The sequence below is a fragment of the Nicotiana sylvestris genome, chromosome 6 (genome assembly GCF_000393655.2).
Source record: "Nicotiana sylvestris chromosome 6, ASM39365v2, whole genome shotgun sequence".
NCBI lineage: Eukaryota > Viridiplantae > Streptophyta > Magnoliopsida > Solanales > Solanaceae > Nicotiana > Nicotiana sylvestris.
Genome location: NC_091062.1, coordinates 111,134,568 through 111,157,680, shown reverse-complemented (window position 1 = coordinate 111,157,680; position 23,113 = coordinate 111,134,568). Strand labels below are relative to the sequence as shown.

The 23,113-nt window shown below is 37.0% G+C and overlaps 1 protein-coding gene and 2 long non-coding RNA genes across 14 annotated transcripts; 1 reads left to right on the top strand and 2 right to left on the bottom strand.

Annotated features, from left to right (window-relative positions):
* Positions 1-7,739: 7,739 nt before the first annotated feature.
* Positions 7,740-8,096, bottom strand: LOC138871100 (uncharacterized). The gene has a single exon (XM_070148955.1). It carries the CDS (start codon positions 8,094-8,096, stop codon positions 7,740-7,742), a length of 357 nt encoding a protein of 118 aa, XP_070005056.1.
* Positions 8,097-9,121: 1,025 nt separating this feature from the next.
* LOC104221447 (uncharacterized) lies at positions 9,122-22,029 on the bottom strand. 6 transcript variants are annotated; one of them, XR_709731.2, is made up of 4 exons: positions 12,368-14,027; positions 10,397-12,135; positions 10,181-10,276; positions 9,122-9,331 (listed from the first exon to the last, which is right to left on the bottom strand). It is a non-coding gene; the product is annotated as an uncharacterized lncRNA (long non-coding RNA). The 6 variants fall into 6 exon arrangements; XR_011400190.1 differs by having other exon boundaries at positions 10,181-10,933; positions 12,051-12,135; XR_011400188.1 differs by lacking the exon at positions 12,368-14,027 and adding an exon at positions 21,687-22,029 and having other exon boundaries at positions 10,181-12,135.
* On the top strand, positions 16,589-20,081 carry LOC104221446 (uncharacterized). Of its 7 annotated transcripts, XR_709729.2 has the most exons (5): positions 16,605-16,749; positions 16,913-16,997; positions 17,141-17,248; positions 18,856-18,988; positions 19,111-20,081. It is a non-coding gene; the product is annotated as an uncharacterized lncRNA (long non-coding RNA). The 7 variants fall into 7 exon arrangements; XR_011400185.1 differs by having other exon boundaries at positions 16,596-16,749; positions 17,141-18,988; XR_011400182.1 differs by having other exon boundaries at positions 16,597-16,749; positions 16,913-18,988.
* Positions 22,030-23,113: the final 1,084 nt, after the last annotated feature.

Sequence of the window (23,113 nt, the reverse complement as noted above, 5' to 3'; positions counted from 1 at the left end):
CGAGCTAAAATACCCGTCATTTATGGACTAGTGTCATACAAGGTACTACATGACCATGATAGTAAGGTGTATAAGGTATGTGTAAAGAAAGAAGTATTTTAAGTAAGTGAAAATAATTCTCAATTATGCGGGTAATTGGTTGATTACCGGGTAACACGACATTACCCAGTTAACTAATAAGTGGACAATTTTTTTGGATAAAGATTACACTTTTTCACCCCATCCCACGTGGCAGCAAGCCACTAAACTAAACAAATGACTCGCAGTCCCTTTTAATTAGGTGGCAATCTTTGGCTTTCTGGACCGAGTAAAATAAGAGGCCTTTTATGTTCTTTGTTGCTAATCATCTTGGCAGTTCTGCACTTTTTTTTGTGCAATTATATAAATATAAAGAGGCTGACACCAAATTTTGATTCTAGACCGTCCATCTGCCATGCTTTTATTTGATGCAATTGCATTGTACCATAGATTCACTTGGTTCCTAACTTTATCTTTAGTTTGATTCAGAGATAAGACTAGTTCAAGGTTATATTATTGATAGCGTGACGAGAAGCGTGTTTTACCTCCTAGCCATTATTTGTGAACCAAATTATTCTTGAGAGCTAGAAAAAGAATACTTAGTTTATGTTGAGGATCCAAAGGGTGTAGAATTTCAAGAGACAATTCCAACAAAAGTTGAGCAAAATGCAGTAGCTAATTTGGATCTTGAGCAAATTAAAGTGTCAGCTGCTTGTGCTGGCAGTCCTACTGCTAATAGCGATTAGCCCAAGTTTGCAGACTCGACTAAGAAATGAAAAAAGGTGAAAATGTCTATTTTCCGATCACCAAAGTTTGTGCTGGCCTGGATTAATATGTAACAAATTTTACTACAACATAGCTCTCCCAAAAGTCCATATTGCTATCAAAAGTTTTAATGCTGAAGTAGTTGATGAGGCACGGAATCATGTCCCTCTTTATGAGATGTATTTCCACCACTGGCTTGTTGTAAGATATTATCAACGAAAAGGTGTTAAGGTGTCAAAGTACCGTGGCGATCTGAGGTTCCAAAAATCTGATTTTATTATAGCAAGTAACTCAGGTATGTTAAGGCTATCCCTTCTTTCTTTTTGCATGATCCATACGATATGAACAAAACGTGCAAATACACAAATTCCATAAGTGACTCTACTCATAGAAGTAATAGAAATATCTATGTTATTTAATTTTCATGTGTCATAATATTTTATCATCTGTTCATGGGTCTCAGAAAAATACGAAAGTTGAAAAGATGTTACTTTATGATATTGCTCAAGAGGCAAAATGGTCTTATGACATTCCGAATGATTTATTGACGTACTTTACATGCATTGCGTTCATGTGCATTGACCCATGACCAGATGGCATTATATACGCATATATATGTAAATATATGTATATGGAATACGGGAAAAGGTTATGGCGTTATATACGCACCACCACCTGATCAGCTGGTATATGATGATGATGTTGCCCACAGTGGCTGAAATATGATTCAAACGGCGTTATATACGCATATATGGGTATGTATTCAAATGGCGTTATATACGCATATATATGTATGTATTCAAACGGCGTTATATACGCGTATATATGTATGTATATATATGTATATGGGATATGGGAAAGGTTATGGCGTTATATACGCACCACCACCTGATCAGCTGGTATACGATGATGATTTTGCCCATAGTGGCCGATATGATATGATGGGATGCCCTCAGAGGCTGATGATATTATGAAATATGTATCTATGCACGACATGACATTCATACGCATATGCATGACGTTAAAGTAATTTATAATTTACAAAGTTATTCAGACTTACAGGTTGAGTCATGTACTCTATATGTCTTCCATATCTCTCATGTATTTACTTATGTGCCTTACATACTCAGTACATTATTCGTACTGACGTCCCTTTTGCCTGGGGACACTGCGTTTCATGCCCGCAGGTCCCGATAGACAGGTCGAGAGCCCTCCAAGTAGGCTATCAGCTCAGCGAAAGATGTTGGTGCGCTCCATTTGCTTCGGAGTTGCTCGTTTGGTTAGTATTATTTAGACGTGTATTGTTTAGCGTGGCGGGACTCTGTCCCGACCTTTATGGCATTTATGTATTCTTAGAGGCTTGTAGACATATGTCGTGTACGTGAAAGATTGTATGGCCTTGTCGGCCTATGTCTTGAGTTTATAAATGATTATGTTGACTTATTAGGCTTGTATTTCACGTGTATATGATGATGTGATAAGAAAGATACATTACATTGGTGCTCGGTTGAGTAAGGTGTCGGGTGCCCGTCACGGCCCATCGGTTTGGGTCGTGACATATAGTTACCCTTTGCAGCCAAAAGTGGCTATTTGCACCCTCATCCTCTTTTCTATCTGCCTACATATATATCTTTTATCGTTTTGGTAACTTAATATTTGTACATGACACATATGAATGGATGGAGTTTCTTAGCTCCCTACAGAGATAAATAGGTACCTCTCTATTTGTACTTTTATATATAGTGCATACCACTCATTTGGTTCTGGGAAGTGGATAAAACTTCTGTATACGGGTGAAACCGGGGGTAACATATACCCCGATTTTCCGGTGTATCAAACGAAGCGAAGACATGACTCCATAGGATCGGAATCGAAGCCTGGGACTTCTCGTATTAAGGCCCGAACGGGGTGCTCACCACCGGGCCTGTCAAGACAACACCTCCCAAACTCTGAACGAGCTCCGAGACCTCGGAAAGCATTACAAATGGTTGCACACGACTAATGGAGGACCATGATATCCGCACCCAACTGGATATACGACGCGGATCTCGCCCGATGTCGGTATCATATCAGTGATTGATGTACAAGGAGGATTTTTACCTTATTTAGAATTGTACTAGGGGTAAAATTATCCGTTTTAAGGGTCAACAGTTTGGCGCTCATCGTGGGGCTAAGAATAATAGTGGTGGTTCGGTATAAATCTCCATAACACACTCTATTTTACACAAATTCTTTAAGGTCTCAATTTCGGTCAGCTTAAAAATGTCAATTTCTCAGTCCGCTCACTTGAACATTCAGGATGGGTCTGGCCGAAAACAACAATCTAGTGCCTAGTAACGAGGTACCTGCTGCTGATCCCAACGGGGTTCCAGTCATAGACCCAGTCGATGCTAACTCATAGGTGGCCATCGACGCCAACCTACCTACGACCCCGAGAACAGTGTTCACGGGGAGCCCGACCAACGACTCAAGGAGCACCTGAAGGCGAAGGCGACGTGGTCAGTCTGCGATTGATCTTTGAAATGTTGGAGGCTCAACAGGCAGCGATAGCACAACTACAAAATCAGAGTCACACCCATAGTAGGGTGGAGCCCGAACCATCCCATGAAGACACTAGAAGGAATGAGCATATCACTGAAAGGGCGGGTGAACCTGAGTCCGGTGTCAGACCTAAAGTAATGAAAATGCTTGAAGCATTAACAAAACGGGTGGAATCAGGTGGAAAAAAAATTGACGCAAACGACAAAAAGGTGGAAACATACAATTCCCTGGTCGATCAAATCCCAGGAGTGCGCCCAATATTGAAAGGCCTAGATTCCAAGAAATTTGTTCAAAAGCCTTTTCCTCCGAGCGCGGCACCGAAGCTAATCCCGAAGAGGTTTCGTATGCCCGATATTCCAAAATATAATGGAACCACATATCCAAATGAGCATGTGACCTCCTACACATGTGCCATCAAAGGTAACGACTTGGAAGATGACGAAATCGAGTCAGTATTATTAAAAAAGTTTGGGGAAACTCTGTCAAAAGGAGCAATGATGTGGTACCACAACTTGCCCCTAAATTCCATTGATTCGTTCGCTATGCTCGCGGATGCTTTTGTAAAGGCTCATGTCGGGGCCATCAAGGTCGAAACCAAAAAATTGGATCTTTTCAAGGTTAAGCAAAGGGACAACGAGATGCTTAAGGAGTTCGTGTCAAGATTTCAAATGGAACGGATGGACTTACCTCTGCTTGCGGAAGATTGGGCCGTTCAGGCATTCACTCAGGTACTCAACCCCGAAGCTCCTTGGCTTCGCAGCAGCTGAAAAAAAATTTGGTAGAGTACCCGGTAGTAACTTGGGCCGACGTCCACAACAGGTACCAATCAAAAATCAAAGTCGAGGACGACCAACTCGAAGCACCTTTCGGGTCCGTTCATCCCATAAGAACTGACGACAGACCTAATAGAGTCGTCGATCATAAATCAAGGCCGGTCCGAGATCGATACCAACCATATAGTGCAGATTGAAAGGGAAATAGGTCTGGGTGCAACTCTACAATGAACGAAAAGAAAAGCGATCGAGGGCCCAATAACCGAGGCATAATGAGCAAAAATGGTTTCGACAGGCCGCTCGGGGGAATGGAAGCTCCAAGATTGTCAGAGTATAACTTCAGCATTGATGCAGCAAGTATTGTATCAGCCACTGGATGCATCAAGGAGACCAAGTGGCCTCAACCATTACAATCTGACCCTACCCAGAGAGATCATAACTAGATGAGTAAGTATCATGGCACTCATGGCCACAGGACCGAGTGCCATATGTGTCGTGACCTCTTATCCACTGAGAAAGATCATGCACAATCATAAGCACGAGCTCTCGGGATAGTTGGCCAAATGGGTCGTCGAAATAAGCGGATACGATATTGAGTATCGGCCCTGAATCGCCATAAAATCTTAAATTTTGGCCGACTTCGTGGCCGACTTTATGCCGACCTTAGTGCCCGAAGTTGAAAGAGAATAATTGTTAGACTTGGGGACTTCCTTGAGAATTTGGACCCTTTTTACAGATGGTGCCTCGAACGCAAAGGGGTCCGGGCTCGGCATCGTGCTAAAGCCTCCTACGGGGAACGTAGTTAAGCAATCTATTAGAACTATGAAATTGACTAACAATGAGGCCGAGTATGAGGCCATGATTGCAGGTCTCGAATTGGCTAAGAGCCTTGGGGCCGAGGTGGTCGAAGCTAAGTGTGTTCCCTCCTCGTGGTAAATCAAGTCAATGGAACGTTCGAAGTAAAAGAGGAACGAATGTGAAGGTATTTAGACAAGTTACAGGTAATACTGCATCAATTCAAGGAATGGACCCTATAACACGTACCCCGAGATCAAAACAGCGAGACTACTGCTCTGGCTAACTAGGGGTCATCAGTTGATGATGATGAATTCAGTTCGGGAACAGTCATACAACTCATGAAGTCAATGATAGAAGAGGGCCATGCCAAAGTAAACTTAACAAGTTTGACCTGGGATTGGAGGAACAAGTACATAGACTACTTGAAAACTGGGAAGCTGCCCTTGGATCCTAGAGAATAGAGAGTCCTGCGTATCAAGGCTGTCAGATTTAGCTTGGTCGAAGGGACACTATTCAAAAGAGCATTCGATGGCATGTTAGCTAGATTCTTGGGGCTGGGATACCGAGTACGCCCTGGAGAAGTTCACGAAAGCACTTGTAGAAACCATTCGGGGGCAGAATATTTGGTTCGAAGATTAATCAGGGCTGACTATTATTGGATCGAAATGGAGAAGGATGCGAAGGACTTTGTACAAAAATTCAACAGCTTCCAGAGACACGTACCGATGATCCATCAACCGGGAGAGCTACTACACTCGGTCCTGTCCCCGTGGCCATTTATGAAATAGAGGATGGACATCGTTGGTCCCCTGACATGGACACCCGATAAAGCTCAATTCATACTATTCATGACTGACTATTTCTCCAAATGGGTCAAGGCTCAAGCATTCGAAAAGGTTCGGGAGAAAGAAGTCATTGACTTCATCTGGGACCACATAGTATGTCGATTTGAGATACTGGCCGAAGTCATGTGCGATAATAGGAGGCAATTCATCGGCAGCAAGGTAAACAAATTCTTCGAAGATCACAAGACTAAAAAGATACTATCAACACCTTATCATCCTAGTGGGAACAGATAGACGGAGTCAACAAACAAGACCATACTTCAAAACCTAAAAAGAGGTTGACCGATGCCAAAGGGGAATGGAAGGAAATCTTGTTTGAAGTCCTATGGGCATATCGTACAACCTCGAAGTCTAGTACCGGGGCCACTCCATTTTTGTTGGTCTATAGGGATGAGGCCTTGATACCAGTTGAGGTAGGAGAACCGAGCCTCAGGTTCCAATATGCGACCGAAGAGTCAAATGGTAAGGCTATAATTACGAGCCTGGAACTATTGGATGAAAGGTGTGAGGCAGCTTTAGTCCAGTTGGCCACTTAAAAACAACATATAGAGAGATACTACAACCGAAGAGCCAACCTCAACATTTCAATATTAGGGAGAGTCATCGAAATTACCGATAAAGGCTCATACAAACTCGAAGCGGGAAACAGTATGCAACTACCGAATTACTGGAACGTGACGCACTTAAAGTGGTACTATTGCTAAGGTATGATCTTAAATACTCTTTAATCATGTTACGAATCAGACTAACACTTGCAGGCAACGGCCAAGGATGGATGTGGCTATTAGGTCTGAAAACACGCATTGCACTCTTTTTCCCTTGAACCAATTTTGTCCCAAAATAGGTTTTTCGGCAAGATTTTTAATGAGGCAACAGCAAAAAGTGCTAACTTAGATTCGAAGGTCGGTCTCAAATCGGAGTCAATGGGCGTTCATTCCACATCAACAGTATCTGAGCCTTCTCAAGCTCGACCTCGAATACTGGGGGCCATTACCCTCGGATTAAGGTTTTTAGCAAGGAAAAAAGAAAACCTTATATGCTAGAAGCTAAGGCTCGGTGGTTAGGATTCATTGTAAGGGTCAAACGGTCGTATGAACCGTGCCTAAATAGTCCACTTTAGCCATGATACAAGCTTTTATGCATTTTCGATCATGTACATTACACACAGAAATAAAAGGAGGTTCCGTCTTGCTATTACACATTTTCTTGCCTCTTAAATACTGAATCCTAAAAGCTCATGGGCTACCCCCACTCGGGGACTATCGAGCCCAAGGGATACCCCTATTCGGGAATAACCTAGCCCAAGTGCCACCCCTACTCGGGGACAATCATCCGAAAAAAGTTTGAACTACTCGGGCTACTAAATCCCGGAGGCACCAAACCTATTAAGTGGTGCCTAAATAGTGAAGGCCATGGCCACTCTAAAAACGGATCGGAGACGTCCAAAGCTCATGATCATAAATTAAGGCCTTTATAAGAACTCGAAACCTGCTAAAAGGTTACCCTCGACAAAAACATCGTCTAAAATCACTTAAGCGTCTTGAAAAAACTTCCAGTCACACCGAGTTTTCAAAACCTCGAGCAAACAAAGTTGCATACAAGCCAGGCTCTACCTCTGAAAATCGAACGCTGTATGACTATATTTGATTCTATGCTGAGGCATTAGAAGAATTACAAGAATAGAAATTATGAAAAGACGCTGAAAAAGTAAAAACATGAAATTGCCAGAAAGGGAAAATTCTATATAAATTCCGGAATATACTTATAAAGGCCCAAGAGAAACGGCCTCAAAATAAAAATAAAAATATACAAGGCAAAAACTAAAAAAGCGCTTAGGCATCCACGCCTAGTCTTCACCGGGGCTCGACTCAGAGCCATCGGAGTCTTTGGATCCCTCGGAACCCTCGAAACCCTCAGAGCCTTCGGTACCGTCATAAAGCTTCTTCGCCTCGACCTTGGACCTTTTGGCTTCCTCGATCTCAGCCGACAGGTCAAAACCTCAAGCGTGGATCTCTTCAAAAGTCTCTCTTCGGGATAGTCGCTTCATATATTCAGCCTTTTCCTTCAGGCGAACCTCAGTTGCCTCCACACTGGCCTTGTATTGGGCTACCATTTCGTCAGCATCGACGGTGGTTGTATCCAACTTGGACTTCACTGCCTCGTATTCTCTACTGAGGGCATCCTGCTCTATGACAGTCGAGCTCAGTTGTGTTCGGAGGTCGTCATTCAGCTGAGACCAGTTATCAACTTTCTCCTTGGCCACTCGAAGTTGGACCTCTATCGATGCTAACTTCGCCTTAGTGATTTCCTTCTCCGAAGCCAGCAGGTCTATTTTTCTTTCCCACCTGTCAGCCATGGCTTGGACCTCGTTTATCTTGGCTTGGAGTTGGTCAAACCGGTCGATCTTCTATTGGACCTACGAGGTTGTGTTGTTAGCCACCATGACCAGATTCTCATTTTTAACATCAAAGACCTTTACCTTTTCGACTAGGTCAGCATGGTCCCGCTTTAGGGTCGAAGATTCCTTCTGAACCCTGTCTAATTTGGGCGGAAGATCCTTGACGGCCCCGTCTTGTTGCTCATTAAGCTTGTACATATCATTCTTCCAAACCTACTCCTTGAGCTCAAACTCGAGGTGGTTTATTTCGGAGTGGTACCGGAGGAAGCTCTCATGGTGAAGCACCTAGGCTTCACCATGGAATTATTGTAAGTTCAGTTGCTGATGATCTCATCTATGAATGTGAGCAATATCCTCTGCTCAAGCCATGTGGGCATATTTAAGAGAGGCATATGGCGGTACAACTGTAACTCGCCTTAGACAGCTGACAATCAAGTTTGACACGTACAAAAAGCATCATGATCATAGTGTCAAGCAATATCTAAGGGTGATGTCACTACTAGAAAATAGACCTATTGCAACGGTTCCAAAACTGTTGCAATAGAGAGGAAACCGTTGCGACAGACATATTGTAACGGTTCATCGACCGTCCTATCAGATCGCGTGCCAATAGCTCTATTGCAACAGTTCTGTGTAACGGTTTCCCAACCGTTGCCAAAGAAAGCTTGTTGCAACGGTTTTATAATCGTCGTCGTAGACGTGTCTGTTGCAACGGTCATTTAGTCAAATGGAACGGTTCAAAATCGTTGTAATATCGTTTTATGCAACGGTCATTGAGGCTATTGCAACGGTTTGTGGATGCAATAGCAACGGTTCAGGTTACATATTGCAACCATTATTAGGAGTTGTAACAATTTGCTATGTTATAGGGGTTTATCGCAACAGTTTATTGGGGCTATTGCAATGGTTTATTGAACTAAATATGTACCTTTTTATTTAGTTGTTAATTATTTATCTAAATAAAAACTTATGCGCTAAAATGATATATAAATCACGATAGGATACTATTATTTATAATCAAAATTATCATTTAGAATATACAACGAGTAACATACAGAATTTCGCACATTAATTAGAAGTTCTAAAACAAATTAATCTAAAGTATCTAAACAAACTAATGTTTCATCAACAATCTCATATGACTCAATATCATCTTCACTGCTTCAATATACACATTAGCTTATTTGATCCACCTACAAATGATGAAAAAGAAATGTTAGAAAAAACTTTGAATGGTAAAAATAATCATTAAGTTTGAATTAATCAGCTAAATCTATCAAAAGTTGCAAATCATACCGCATAAGTCTACCTATTCAGAGCACTTTGTATAGGAATAATCATGCACTATGAATGGATCTCAGAAGGGGACTAAATATTCAGACATATACAAATTAAAGAATCAAAGTGACTAACTTCTTCAATGTCAAAATTATCTATAAGATATCTAGACCTTTGACCTTGTCTACTTTTCATAATAAGTCTTGTTGACTTATTCATGTTGATGTCAACAACTTATGCCTTATTTAATATAATTATAGTATGCTTCTATAATTATTCGTTGGATAAATACTGATGTTCAACCTGAAATAGCTTGTAGAAAGAAACATAATATGAATGGAATCTGTTAGTATAAGAAAGAATCACCTGAAAATAAAAAAATTTGGCAAGAAGCATTCGTGTAAACTGGATTTCTGTTTGGTGGGTGCTAATAAATTTGGCCTACAAATTATATTTCTATAAGACAATCTGAATTGACAATTAAAAATGCCTTAAGAAGATGCAATTACACAATTCATGTAAGAGACAAACTACTGATCAAAAACATTAAGCAGTCCTTTTAAATTACATGCTGGAGCACAATAATTTTCAACCTTACTCTTATATGAAAATCATTGGAAAAGGGCCAAAGCATCAGGTGACAGAATGTTACATCCTTGTAAATTGAATTAGATGACACTTTACATAACCTTAAATTAATTGGCAAGTTGCATCAACACATTTCAAAGTCAAATTTATAACATACAATACTAGATAATTTTTACCAGTTCTCCATGAAACAACTCCAAAATATGATTTAATCTTGCTTGATGTCTCATGAGGAAAGAGTGCAGATGGTCTCTGTACAATTTCTTAGCAATCTGTGTAACACCGAAGAAGTGCATCACTTTCCAAAAATCCATTTTCAGTAAAATGGTAAGTATAAATTTCAAGCTAAAGCTACATCATTAGCTCTAATTAAGCAGTTAAGCAGAATTCACCTCAAAAGCAGCTAGATATTTTAACTTCAAATGAGTGCCAACCAATAGCTTTTACACATCGCCCTTACTATTCAGGACATAGCGAAACAGTGATTCCCCTCATCTTCTGTCTTTTCCAACATAGCAATAGACCAAAATGGATTTCACTCAACAGTTAAGCATGACAGAAAAGTATACTATCATAAAGTTGTGGTTTACCGGAAAATACATGAATTGCATGTAACTTTACTATTACTCCAACAAAGCTATTTATTCATTCTTCATACATCTTTAATAAACCTTTAGACAAATATTGTCTTTATGTAAAGATGGAAAAGTTTTAAGAAAGCTATTAAAAATAATTATTTGAGTGGTGATTGTAATCTTGTCTCAAGGTTTATAGGAGAGAGATCCATGTACAAACCAGTTGTTTGATCATTAAGGCCAATATTACCTCGTACATTGAGTTGATGTTCACTTTACCATTATCCAATTCCTAAGCAATAATTGGTACTTTCTTACCCGATAAAAGCAGAGAATATTGCCTCCAAGATTTCTCTATATCCAGCAATTCAAGACAACAAAGTTTAAGGCAAGTAGTAAAAGCGAAAAAGTCAAAAGGCAGCACTAAAATTACAAAAAAAAAATTAAGACGAGGAACAAACGAAGATAAGATTTACGAAAGGAAGGTTTAATTTGCCACAAATAGATTAACAGACAAGACTGTAGCATAAGATTCAATTCTACACATAATCATAAATAGAAGGCTAAGAAATTGATATCTTCTCAGTCTACAGCAGAAACCTGACAAGTAGAGAAACTTTTAATCTAATACTCATCTATAAGGATGCCAAACGAATTACTACAAGTGATGCATCTTAATGAAACTTAATTCAGTAAATGTAAACTATAAGTATATCCTTTACAATAATATATACTAGATGGTCTAATGATATGGAGCACCACGCAAGTTACTAATGCCTTCTGCTATATCCATCAGAAAGTTATCGATATGCCAACCAGAATTAGGGGGAACTTTTCATAACCAAATTGGTATCAACACACAACAAAGATAGTAACCGCAAAAAAATGCAACTTTTATGTAGAGTAGTTTAAATCAATCTTATAATGTAGTATTTCTAATTCAAAAGTGGTGTCTGTTGTATCGATGTTTTAATCTCAAAATCATATAATCCATTTTTCTTTAATGAACATTTTTTGCTTCATAAACATATATGTACCAAAATTAGAAGATGAAAAGAACTCTGTGTCAGTAAAAGAAAAATAAGAAGCGCATACCACAAATATGGGTCTAAATGTTCAACATACCATCAAAACATGGAAGAGCAACAACTTCCAGATATTTTTCTTGGCCAATACAGAAATAACACAATCAAGGCATCATTTTTAAATAGACATGAATTATAATATGAAAAACCTCTAACAGATCCCCACTTTTGATTAAATGCTTCAATCAAAAGCAAAATGATCAGCTCGATAATAAATTAATAAATAGAACAAGAAAAGAATGATACTAGAACAAACCCCCAAAATTCACATGTCAATAATATGAGACTTCGTTCAATTACACTACCATATATCTCAAAGTTTTTTGAAATGAAATCTGCTTATCTTCTGAAAAGAAAAAAATGCTATAACAAAAAATTATACTTACATCTTTCTTTTGTTCTCCCCGAGCTACCAGTTTCCAGTGTGAAAAGCTCTACCGCTGCGTAGATGGCTTTGGGAAGAAATATTTTCTGGCCAATAGGGGAAAATATCAAAAAATACTCACCATATACACCAACTATGAAAACCCTAGGCGGATAGCAAAAATCCTGCTCTAACGTACACTTTACCAAACCCTAATTTCCTAACATCCTCTTTTTTCTCTCACTCTCACACCGAACTCAGTACATTCTTCTTTAATCTTTGGAAGAAATATAAAATGATAAAAAAGATAATTTTGAAACCAAAAATAAAATTACTTGCCTGGATATAATCATATATGGACTATGAATTTGAAATCCTAAATCAATTAGCCTACCCTTTTCGCGGTGGCTATCGACCTCCACAGGTCTAAGAGAGCTCGATGATGCAGCCTTTAGATTGGTATATGCGTTCTTCAAATTTGAGATAGATATGGTCTTTAGATCTAAGTGTGCTAAAGCCTTATTGGGAGGTTGTTTCAATGTGTCTGAAGCTATATTAGAAATAAAATTAATAAAGTAAAATAGAAAATAAAAGAATCACTAAGCGGGATTATGAAAAGTAGGAAAAATAAAGAGGGAAACAATAGTCATTGCAATAGATAGTATATCCCATAAATCGTTGCCACAAAGGTATTTAACGTAATGGATACAATGACCGTTGCGATAAGCACTTCCTACTACAACGGTTCTTATGCTAGTGCAACGTTTTCATTGCAAAAGTGTGCCAATAGCACCAAGATCCTTATGCTACGGTTTTAATCGTTGCAATAGACCTCTATTGCAACGGTTCTATAACCGTTGCGACAAATATCATTGCCATAGGTCCAGTTTCCCGTAGTGTATCAAATATGATTGCTCAACTCAAAAGTGTTGGTCATGTTCTCTCTTATGAGCAGCAGGTTCAGGCAGTGATTCGGTCTCTTCCCAATAATTGGAAATATTTGAAGGTTAACTTGACCCACAATGATAGCAATCAAAACTTTTGTTGATGTTGCCCGTCATGTGGAGCTTGAAGATGAGCGACTTGGTGTTGCTAAAGCTGTACCTAGTGCCTTTGTGGCAGAATCAAGTGGTACAAAGAGATCAAGCTTCAATCGCAAGAGAAATTGAAAAAATGATAGAAATGGTAATGAGACCGGAGATGGATCCTCCAAGAAAAGAAACATGTTAAATTCCAAGAAAGGAAAACGATTTCACAAGAAGAAAGACAAGAGTAAGATGAAGTGCTACAATTGCCAAGTTCCAGGCCATTTTGCTCGTGAGTGCACTGAGCCGAAAAAGGTAGCATTTCAAAATGCATCTCTTAGTGCTATATATGTTCTAGCACTGTTTTACTAACTGAATCTTATCATGTATGGATTGTAGACTCAGGGGCCACCGACTATGTGAGCCGTGATAGAGAAGAGTTTATAGAGTTTCGTCGAGTTGCACCTAGATCACAGCATGTATATGTGGGAAATAATGCAAATCTTGAGTCAAAGGAATAGGCACTTGCATAATGGACATGCATGGTGGCCGATCTTTGATGTTGCATGACGTCTTATATGTTCTAGAAATTTGACGAAACTTAGTCTTTGTGTCTGTTCTTCTAGATTTAGATTTCTATTTGAACTTTAGTCGCAATGGTTTTAGAATTACCCTAGACAATGGTTTTTATGATTTTGGACATCGTTATGATGGTTTTATTGTATTAGATTATAATCCTTCTACGTATAACTACTATGTTGACAGTTGTGTTATGGCAAATTATTCTAGTAATAATGGTGTTGATGTTATTACATGATATGCAAGATTAGGTCACATAGGGCAGGATCCAATGAATATATTGGCTAAGGAAGGACATTTAGGTTCTTTCTCTAAAATTAAAATGCCACCCTGTGAAAATTATCTTGCCGAAAAAATTACACGTAAACTATTTGAAAAGGCTAAGAGAGCTAATTTTCTATTGCAATTAATCCATTCTAATATATGTAGTCCAATGAATGTGAGTGCTAGGTCTGTTGCTTTATATTTCATTATGTTCATTGACAATTTCACGTGCTTTGGTTATGTCTATTTGATTTCTCATAAATCTGAAGCACTAGAATGCTTTAAGAAATATTTGAATGATGTTGAGAATTAATTAGACAAAAGGATTAAGACCTTAAGAACCGATAGAGGGCGTGAATGTCTATTAAAAAAATTGAAGAATTATGCAACGAAAAAGGCATAACTAAACAGTTAACTACAACAAAATGGTGTAGCAGAAAGGAGGAATAGAACATTATTGGATATGATAAGGTCCATGCTGGCACAAGCAAATTTACCTATCTCCTTTTGGGGAGATTCGTTATTGACTGCAGCCTACATATTGAATAAAGTGCCTTTTAAATCAGTTTTTTTCACTCCTTATGAGCTTTGGACTGTTCATAAACCAAACTTAAATGATTTACGACCTTGGAGTTGTGCTGCATATGTAAAAGATTCTTTTAGCAAGTTTGGTAAATTAGGTCCAAAATGCAAGAAATGTATTTGTATAAGATATTCAGAACACTCCAAAAGGTATGTGTTCATTGTTGAATTAGAGGAAGAAAGTGTTACTGATATTGAATCACGAGATGTCACATTTCTGGAAAATAATTTTCCAAAGAAGGGCCAGGTAAAGAATAGAGAGTCTCTTTATGAAATGTAGAACTCAGATAGTCAGCAAGTATCTTTTGATATAGTTGATAATCAAATCGATCAAGATCTTGTCATTGATTCGAGTGGGAGTTCTCGATCCTAAAATCCTTCTGACGAATTTGAATTTCAACTACGAAATTGTACTAGGAAAAATATACCCAAATATACTTATGAGATTGAAGATTATGTTTTCTTGGTATCTCCCACCAAAATGGATGAGCCAAAGTTTGTGATTGAGGCTTTGTTAAGCCCTGAAAAGATGAGTGGATGAAAGCAATAAAAAAAGAATTAGAGTCCATGAAAACCATCAAAGTCTGGGATCTAGTTGAACTTCCGCCTGGGCGTAGAGCCATTGAGAGAAAATGGGTTCTCAAAGTTAAATGCAAAGCGGATGAGTCAATAGAAAGATACAAGGCATGATTGGTGGAAAAAGGCTTTACTCAAGAAGCTGGAATAGATTATGAGGAAATATTTTCACTAGTTGTGAAGTTTACCTTAATTCGCTTACTTTTGGCTATTGTTGCATGTTTGGATTTGGAATTACACCAAATGGACGTGAAGACAACTTTTCTCAATGGACAACAAAACGGAAAAATTTACATGGAACAACCTATAGGCTTCATCATTAAAAGCCAAGAAAAGAATGTCCGTAAATTGAAAAGATCTATTTATGGCCAGAAGCAATCTTCAAGGCGGTATTTGAGATTTCACAAGGAGGTATGATTTCACCATGATCAATGAAGACCATTGCATTTATGTGAAGAAAAATTCCGCAATGTTTGTAATTTTTTCTCTTTATGTGGACGCTATTTTATTAGCCCAAAATAATTTGGAGTACTTGAAAATTATCAGTCATGGCTTTCGAAGTTATTTGACATGAAAGAGACCGGTGAGGCAGACTATATCCTTGGAGTTAAGATCCAAAAATATCGTTTCAAAAAGTTATTGAGTCTATCTCAAGAAACTTATCTAAAGAAAATTTTGAATAGTTGCAAATCCATGGATACTCCTATAGCGAAAGGTGAAACTTTAAGCCTTGAAATGTGTCCCCAAGACTGAAAATGAAAAGGAAGACATGTCACGAGTTCCGTATTCAAGTGCTGTTAGGAGCTTGATGTGCGCTATGATGTGTACTCGCACATACATTTGTTATGTCGTAGGTCTGGTTAGCAGGTATCAATCCAATCCTGGAAGAGATCATTGGAAAGTTGTGAAGAGAATTTTCAGATACCTGAAGGGAACTGCAGATTATTCCCTATGTTATGGTGAAAATGATTTATACTTGAGAGGATATATAGATGTGGATTGGGCTAGTGACCGGAATGATAGAAAATCAACATCTGATTATGCGTTCTTACTTAATGATGATGCTATTTCATGAAAAAGTAAGAAACAAACTTTTACAACCCTTTCGACGATGGAAGTTGAGTTCGTGGCTTGTGCATCTGCAGTACAAGAAGTTGTTTGGTTGAAGAGATTCTTTGAGCATTTGGATATTACAAAGAACTCTCAGAGTCCCATGACTCTATATTGTGATAGTCAAGCGGCTATTGCATACACAAGTATCACATCAAGTATAACTTTGTGAGAGACATGATAGCAAGTGGATAGATAAATTTACAGTACATTCTTACGCGAAGAATGATAGCTGATCTTTTTACAAAAGCAATATCTAGAGACCTATTTGAGAAACATGTTATGACTCAAGGATATGAATATCTATATAATAAAAGAGCCACTAGTTTCGACTTGTGTGCTTCAAGGCAATTAGTTTACAAACTGAGGGTATATTAGACATTTCAAGTATTTACTTTTACGTGTCATTCATTGTGCAATTTAATAGCCACGTTGCATACCACTTTTCTAATTCTCTTTTTATCTTGGTTGTCTTACTGTTCAGCTCTTTCATTGCTCTCTTACTCTAAGACTTGTTCAACAGGGACCAAATTCGGATCTTTTTAACATCTGCAGAGACGCTTCGATTATTGGATTGTACCTCATGTATCTTCTTTAGTTTAATTCCTGATTTTTCTTCTCTTTCTGCAGTAACCCCTTATGTCAATTTCTCATTTCTGGTCTTTGCTCCACATATGATTTTGTTGCTAAAAATCCCTGGACTATTATTGAAGATTTTCGATAAATTTTTTTGTTTACCTTTGTCTAGGGATGCCCTAGATGAGAAAGAGGTTAAGGGATGCCGAAGCAAATACATTGCCTTCTATCTCAAAGTCGGTCTTCATCCTCTCAAGGTTTATCTTTCTTTCTTTCTCCTCTTTTTTATTTATTTATTTATTTATTATACTTATGTATACGCCTTTTTATTAAGTGTTGATCATGTGTGTATGGGATCTGAAATGTATTTTCCTCTTGGACATACTTGTGATCTTACAAGTATTTGTTGATTTGGATTTGGAGGTGCGACCCTTCCCCGTACCTTGCGTGAGTGCCAGATTCTTTGTGCTCCGAGCTGCCTTTTTTGATTTGTCCTTCACATGAGTAGGTATTTCTATTTTATTTTTTTCCATATACGATGTTGTTTTATGCAATTCAATAAACTTTAGACTCAGTGGTTACTTTCTTGAATTATTGGGAGTTGGCTAGGTCAAACTTATATAAAAGTAATTGTTAATGATTCAGAAATTTTTGTTCGGACATTGTAGCAGTTTTGAGTAGAGAAGGAGATTGTATGATGGCGAAGAAAATATTTTATGAGAATGCAGAATGAGTGAATTCTAAATGATTAGAAGAAAGAATAACTATCTTTAAGCGAATAAGAAAGTGCTTCAGCATCAGAACTTTCTGAGTAGTGGTAGCTTCTAAAAATTGATTGGTGATTACTCATTCGTATATATGAATTATCTAATAATGAGGGAGCTTAATCTAATAAGGGGGTTTAAATTTATGCCCAAAAAAGAAGGGACATAATATATCTTCCTAATGTGAACAGTGAAGGTATAGGTTTCCATCTATTTTGGTTTTATTACGTACTTTTACCCAATTAACTTGTTTAGAGATATTAAGCCTTCATTGTAAGGATCCTTGATTTTGCCCTTATAAAAAAAATTCTAGACTTTGAAACATGACTTAATCTTACTTCTTTAGGACAATGCTAAGAATTATAAAAATAGAATTGAGAGCATATATTCCAACTCGCAAGTACATAGCTTTCGGTGGATCTTCATTCGCTTATAGTTCATAAGTTAGGGGTGTACTAACCTTCTAAAGTACTGTGAAAAACCATATAAATTTAATTATCAATTAGAGGAGTTTTTTGTGGTGATCTTCCAAAATGTTGACCTCTCTTTTATACATTTATGAATTTTTACATTTCTAACAGTTGTATATTATAGTTGAAGATCTAATAAAACATGAACTCACACTTTTATAGTTGAGGGAGAAAGTATATGGCCTCAATGTTTTGGCATTGCCATTAGTATTGGTATTTACTGGCAGACTGTAATTCTCATTTTAATGTTCTTTATTTCAGCGGCCTTTCTCTTGACAGTTTTTTTAACCTACTTTTGTCACATTCTTTTTTAACTGTCTGTAACAATGCACTGTGATGGCTCAATAGTCATTTATCTAGGAAGAAATTGAGTTGAAATCAAACAATAGAGTCTTTATGACTTCTTAAATGATAATGAAAAGTTGTATCGCTTCTTCCTTTCACTTTCTTCTTAGTTACAAAGAGAATATAGATATTGAATAGTATTCTTCTTATGAGTTATGCCAAGAGAATTCAGAGAAAATACCAGCTTTTGGCTGGAAATATGATGGAGTGCAGGATGCTCTTCTCTTCTCAAAAGATAATATGTCTTTAATTAACTTTCTTTTGCAAAATAATATGAAGCTTCTACTGTGAGAATGATACCCTAAAAGAATATCTATTCGCTATTCAATCACATGATACAGTCATGTGAATTCCTGTTTCCCTCCACCAGACTTTCTGATATTATGACCTACTATTTCAATTTATACACATGTCTCCTCTACTGGTGATTTCAACTGCATTTGATTCACAAGAAGCTAGATAAAGGACTGTGTCCGTCCTTGGCAGGGTCCTGATTATTGATTTTGGAACCTAAGATTTTTTTCTTTGTATTGCAGTAACCAATAAACATGTAGTAAGGTTTGAAACTGATCTTTTGACCAGCTGTAGTTCAAGAAAGGAATCAATATACGCCTTATGAAATGGTTGGCTTCAGTACACATTAGTCTTTAACTGAAAAGATAAAACAATGTAAGTTATAATAAAGTATCACATTAAGTCTTTTTATATCCTTATGATTAAGAGAAAATACATTACTTTTTTATTATTTTTTCCGTCGTAAATATAAAATTTGCTTTTTATGGTTTTTGCAGTTTAAGTGGAGGACTTTCATGCTCTGTTAACCCAGAGTTGAAGTGGTTTCCTCTTTGCAAAACATGAAAATGATTTCTTCTTGCAAAGACTGTCAACCTCTTAGCACAATTGACAAGTAAGAAAGCAAGTTAATTTTCAATTCAAGCAGTAGAATTTATATTTCAGGTTGGTCATTCTTAAATTGTCTTTAACTCTTTTTCTGAAGTCTTTTTCCTTCTAAAATTCACAGAAATTGAGAGGCCATGTAAAATTATTGATTTACAGGCCCTATTAGGAACTCAAAAAAGATACTGATGTTGAGGAACATTTTATTGACTGTGCTAAATTAATTATAGTTTTCATTCCGGTTGAATTTATGAAGTGCTTTCTATCGTAAATCGGATATCTAGCTGCTTCTCCTTTTTTCAACCAAATGAGTTTCTAATTGGATTATTGCTGCAGTAAGTTATAAATTATTTATATGCCAAAACCAACTTATTCTTGAATAGATATCTATTTAGATTTTAATATACATGAATGTTTGCAGAGAGTAAGAAGTATACGGAGCAATTCTGTTATCTCTTTGGGATTTAGAACTTACTGAAGTTTTGGGAACAACTGATATTCCAAACTACTTTCGTGAGAAGATTTTGTTATGAATGAATAGCCGGGATGCTTTCTTCTATGCTTCAAATAATTAAAGTCATAATATTTTGATCATCTTTTCTGTTCATTGGAAGGATGTGAGCTTGTTTTTCATTTTCAGTTGAACAATGCTTTATTTTATTATTACATCTGAATAGGGTAACTCCCCGTAAAGTGTGCATCAATAAGTCTGCCATGATATCAGCTTCAATTTTATAGTTATGTTCGTTCTTGTAATTTCAAAAGTAACTCAAGTTCAGAAACTCACGTATTCTCAAATTCTTTGTTGCATTTTCTTAATTACAACTTTAATTGATTGTTTGTTATATGTCAATTAATTTATGCCTACTTTAATGTTTTTTGAATTATGTATTTTGCTAGATATAGTTTCAACATTTATATTATTGGGCCCGGGCTGGCACTGGCCATCCCTGCCTAGTATTATAATATGCTCATCCGATATTTGACTATTGAATTTATGTTTATATTTCGTATACATGTAATTATGTTTTTGTTGATAAAGTGTGTCGAACAAGTCGTGAGATTGGCTCTCTCACACGAGCAATCGCCTCTTACATTAAGAATCATGACGAGATGAGACCTATAGAACCTTGGATAATGCGAGGCTATATTTACTTGTAAAGGTCGGTCTCGACAATTAGTAGACTTAAAGAATTTTAACGTTCGATTATGACTTGCTTTGTAATCCAGATGCGAGTTTCTACAAAAAGTTGGATTTGAGGATTATTGAAGTGAGAAACTCGGGTTAGACATTTGGAGGTGTCTAGAACAAGATCTGTACGGTGTTGAATAATTAAAAGAATAAGACACGCACCAATATAAGATGTGTGTTTTATACCAAGTGTGCTATTGACCAATGGGATAATGGAAGAATGCTTCTTCATTGTGTGAGATCCCAAAGAAGTTATAGTAACTTTTATTGAAATACCATTTGACCTTTTACTGTCTATTGAAGTGTTAATCAGTGTTGCTACTTTAGCATGTCACTAATAGCCATGAGCAATTCGGCAATGTAGTGCATGTCTAGAAAAGCAGTTGATTTGGAATTGAAAGATTCGAGTAGGAAGGGAAGACAACTAAAAATTTAGTCATTTAACTTGTATTTATAGGTCGACCATTAAACTTACCATGAAGGTATCAAATGTAATTATGAATACAAAGTTAAACATGAAACTGAGTTCACCTCTTTCAAGGATGAGGGATCAGATAAATAGTTACTGGAACATCAAAGGATGTCTAGGGTATTGCGAGTAATAAGATCCTCATGTTAATAGTAAATCCCTTCCGCATTTGATTGGATTTCTACATAGAGCTGTTAAACAACCTTAAAGGGTTTAAGAATATTATGACTTTTAATTCTCGCAGGCCGCACGAACTATTTGTCAGTATGAATTATGTGTATTATTTTTATGGTAGTTACTAGTTTGGATCTAGTCCACCTGTGCGAAGTGGGAGATGTTGGATATTAGGTTTGGGTCGCGGGTCGCCTATGTGGACTGACCCGATTCGTTTTAGAAGAGATTAAACTTAAGGAGGTTACTAACAGAGGTTTTATAACTCCTAAAAATTATCGCACATTATTGAGAGATGTGGGAACGTGCAGTGGTGGTTTATATCGGTAATTTTTTCCTCTATCCTCTTCTATATATTTCTCATGCAGAAGAATTTTCAAGTGTGTGAAATTTTTTTCTTCTCCCAATAAAACACACGTACAAAAGAGGGAAGACTTTAATTTGTGAAATAAACTTTGTTTCCTATTGATTCAAAGTAGATTTGGGGAAATTATATTGGAAGCAATTGCAATAATTTTCGCTGCGTAACAAGGTACACACAATTTGTTGTTCTCACTCCTTAATTTAATTAACACAAACAGCCACCAGATTCCACTAGCAAATGCGTGAAAAGGCTAAATTTCATCAGCTGAACTTACCTCGGGAGATTCACCAATCATACTCTTGTCAATTTCAAAGTACATTAAACCACCCATCAGCCCATAATTCCAATGAACAACATTCTTCCAATAAATGAGTGTGGAGCAAAGAGAAATTGTGGCTGTAAATGAGAGGAGCGCCAGCGTTGGCAAACGGTTTTCAGTTGTACCTGTAACTTTGTCGGGAGTCGTAGCACGATCTCGATGAGGATGTCATCGACGGTGACCATCGTTGACTGCCAACGCCGACGTGTTTCCCGGTGAGCCATAAGATTATAGAGTGAGAACTGGCTGTACTAGTGCCAATTTAATGCAAAGTTGTACGTAGTTCATTTTGCTCTTTCAAGAACGCATTCACTTTCGTTGTGAATTATATTTTAGTATCAAAATCACATGTAACTTAGATAACTAGTATATACGAAGTTTTATGGGTTATATCTTAAAGTGTGCATAGCTCTTCAGTTACCACAACATTTTTAATGGAATCTCCACCACCCACAGGGTCACCGAACGTTCATCGGTCTTCTATTGTTTTACCAAAATAACATACGGAATTAGCACTTTCTTGTGAGCGAAATTTTCTAGAAAAAAGGGGCCTAAAATTCCGCCACCGTCTACCCCTCTCTATGTGTAAAAAAGCTTATATATTTATAACACATGTTTTAAAGGTTAAAACCCTTTTTTTTCGCCCAGAAAAGGATTTTCTTTATTTCATACTATAGGCACAGCAGATGCCACATAATTTAATTAACAAGGCTTCTTACCATAATAAATTATAAATTATTTCACTAAAATTTCGTAATTACATTCGTTATTCAATTTCGAAATTCACTCATTAAATCTTATTTAACTCACCATATTAAGATACATATACTAATCAATTAAATTAAATTAATTGATTATCTCCTTTACACTTTCGTTTAACTTATTTCATGTGTCGGATATAAAATCCATCGGTCGGGTTATTTTACACATGAAAACTTATATGCAAAATAAAGGTGTATTATCAATCCGTAAATCGAGAATGAATATCCATCAACTAATTATTACTTCACCACCAATGTCCACTATTATTATCCAATTTATCAGGTATGTTGACCCACGAAAGGATCTAACTTATTAATAAATCAAAATAATAATAATAATAATAATAATAATAATAATAATATACACAGCTAATAATAATAATTATTATACCAAGATTAAGGATATAAGTACATTTAATGGCTAGAGAATTTATTTTATTAAGTTAATATAAAATACTTATCTCTACATGATCCATTCAATACATAAAAATGTACTAGCACAAGAAGTCGGAATTAAACCATTCTCATATCAAGATAAATTATATTCAATCTTGTACTGCAATCGTTCATGGTTTGTCCAATTCTATCATTAGATTGTGAACTGAAACTTTATACTTATAA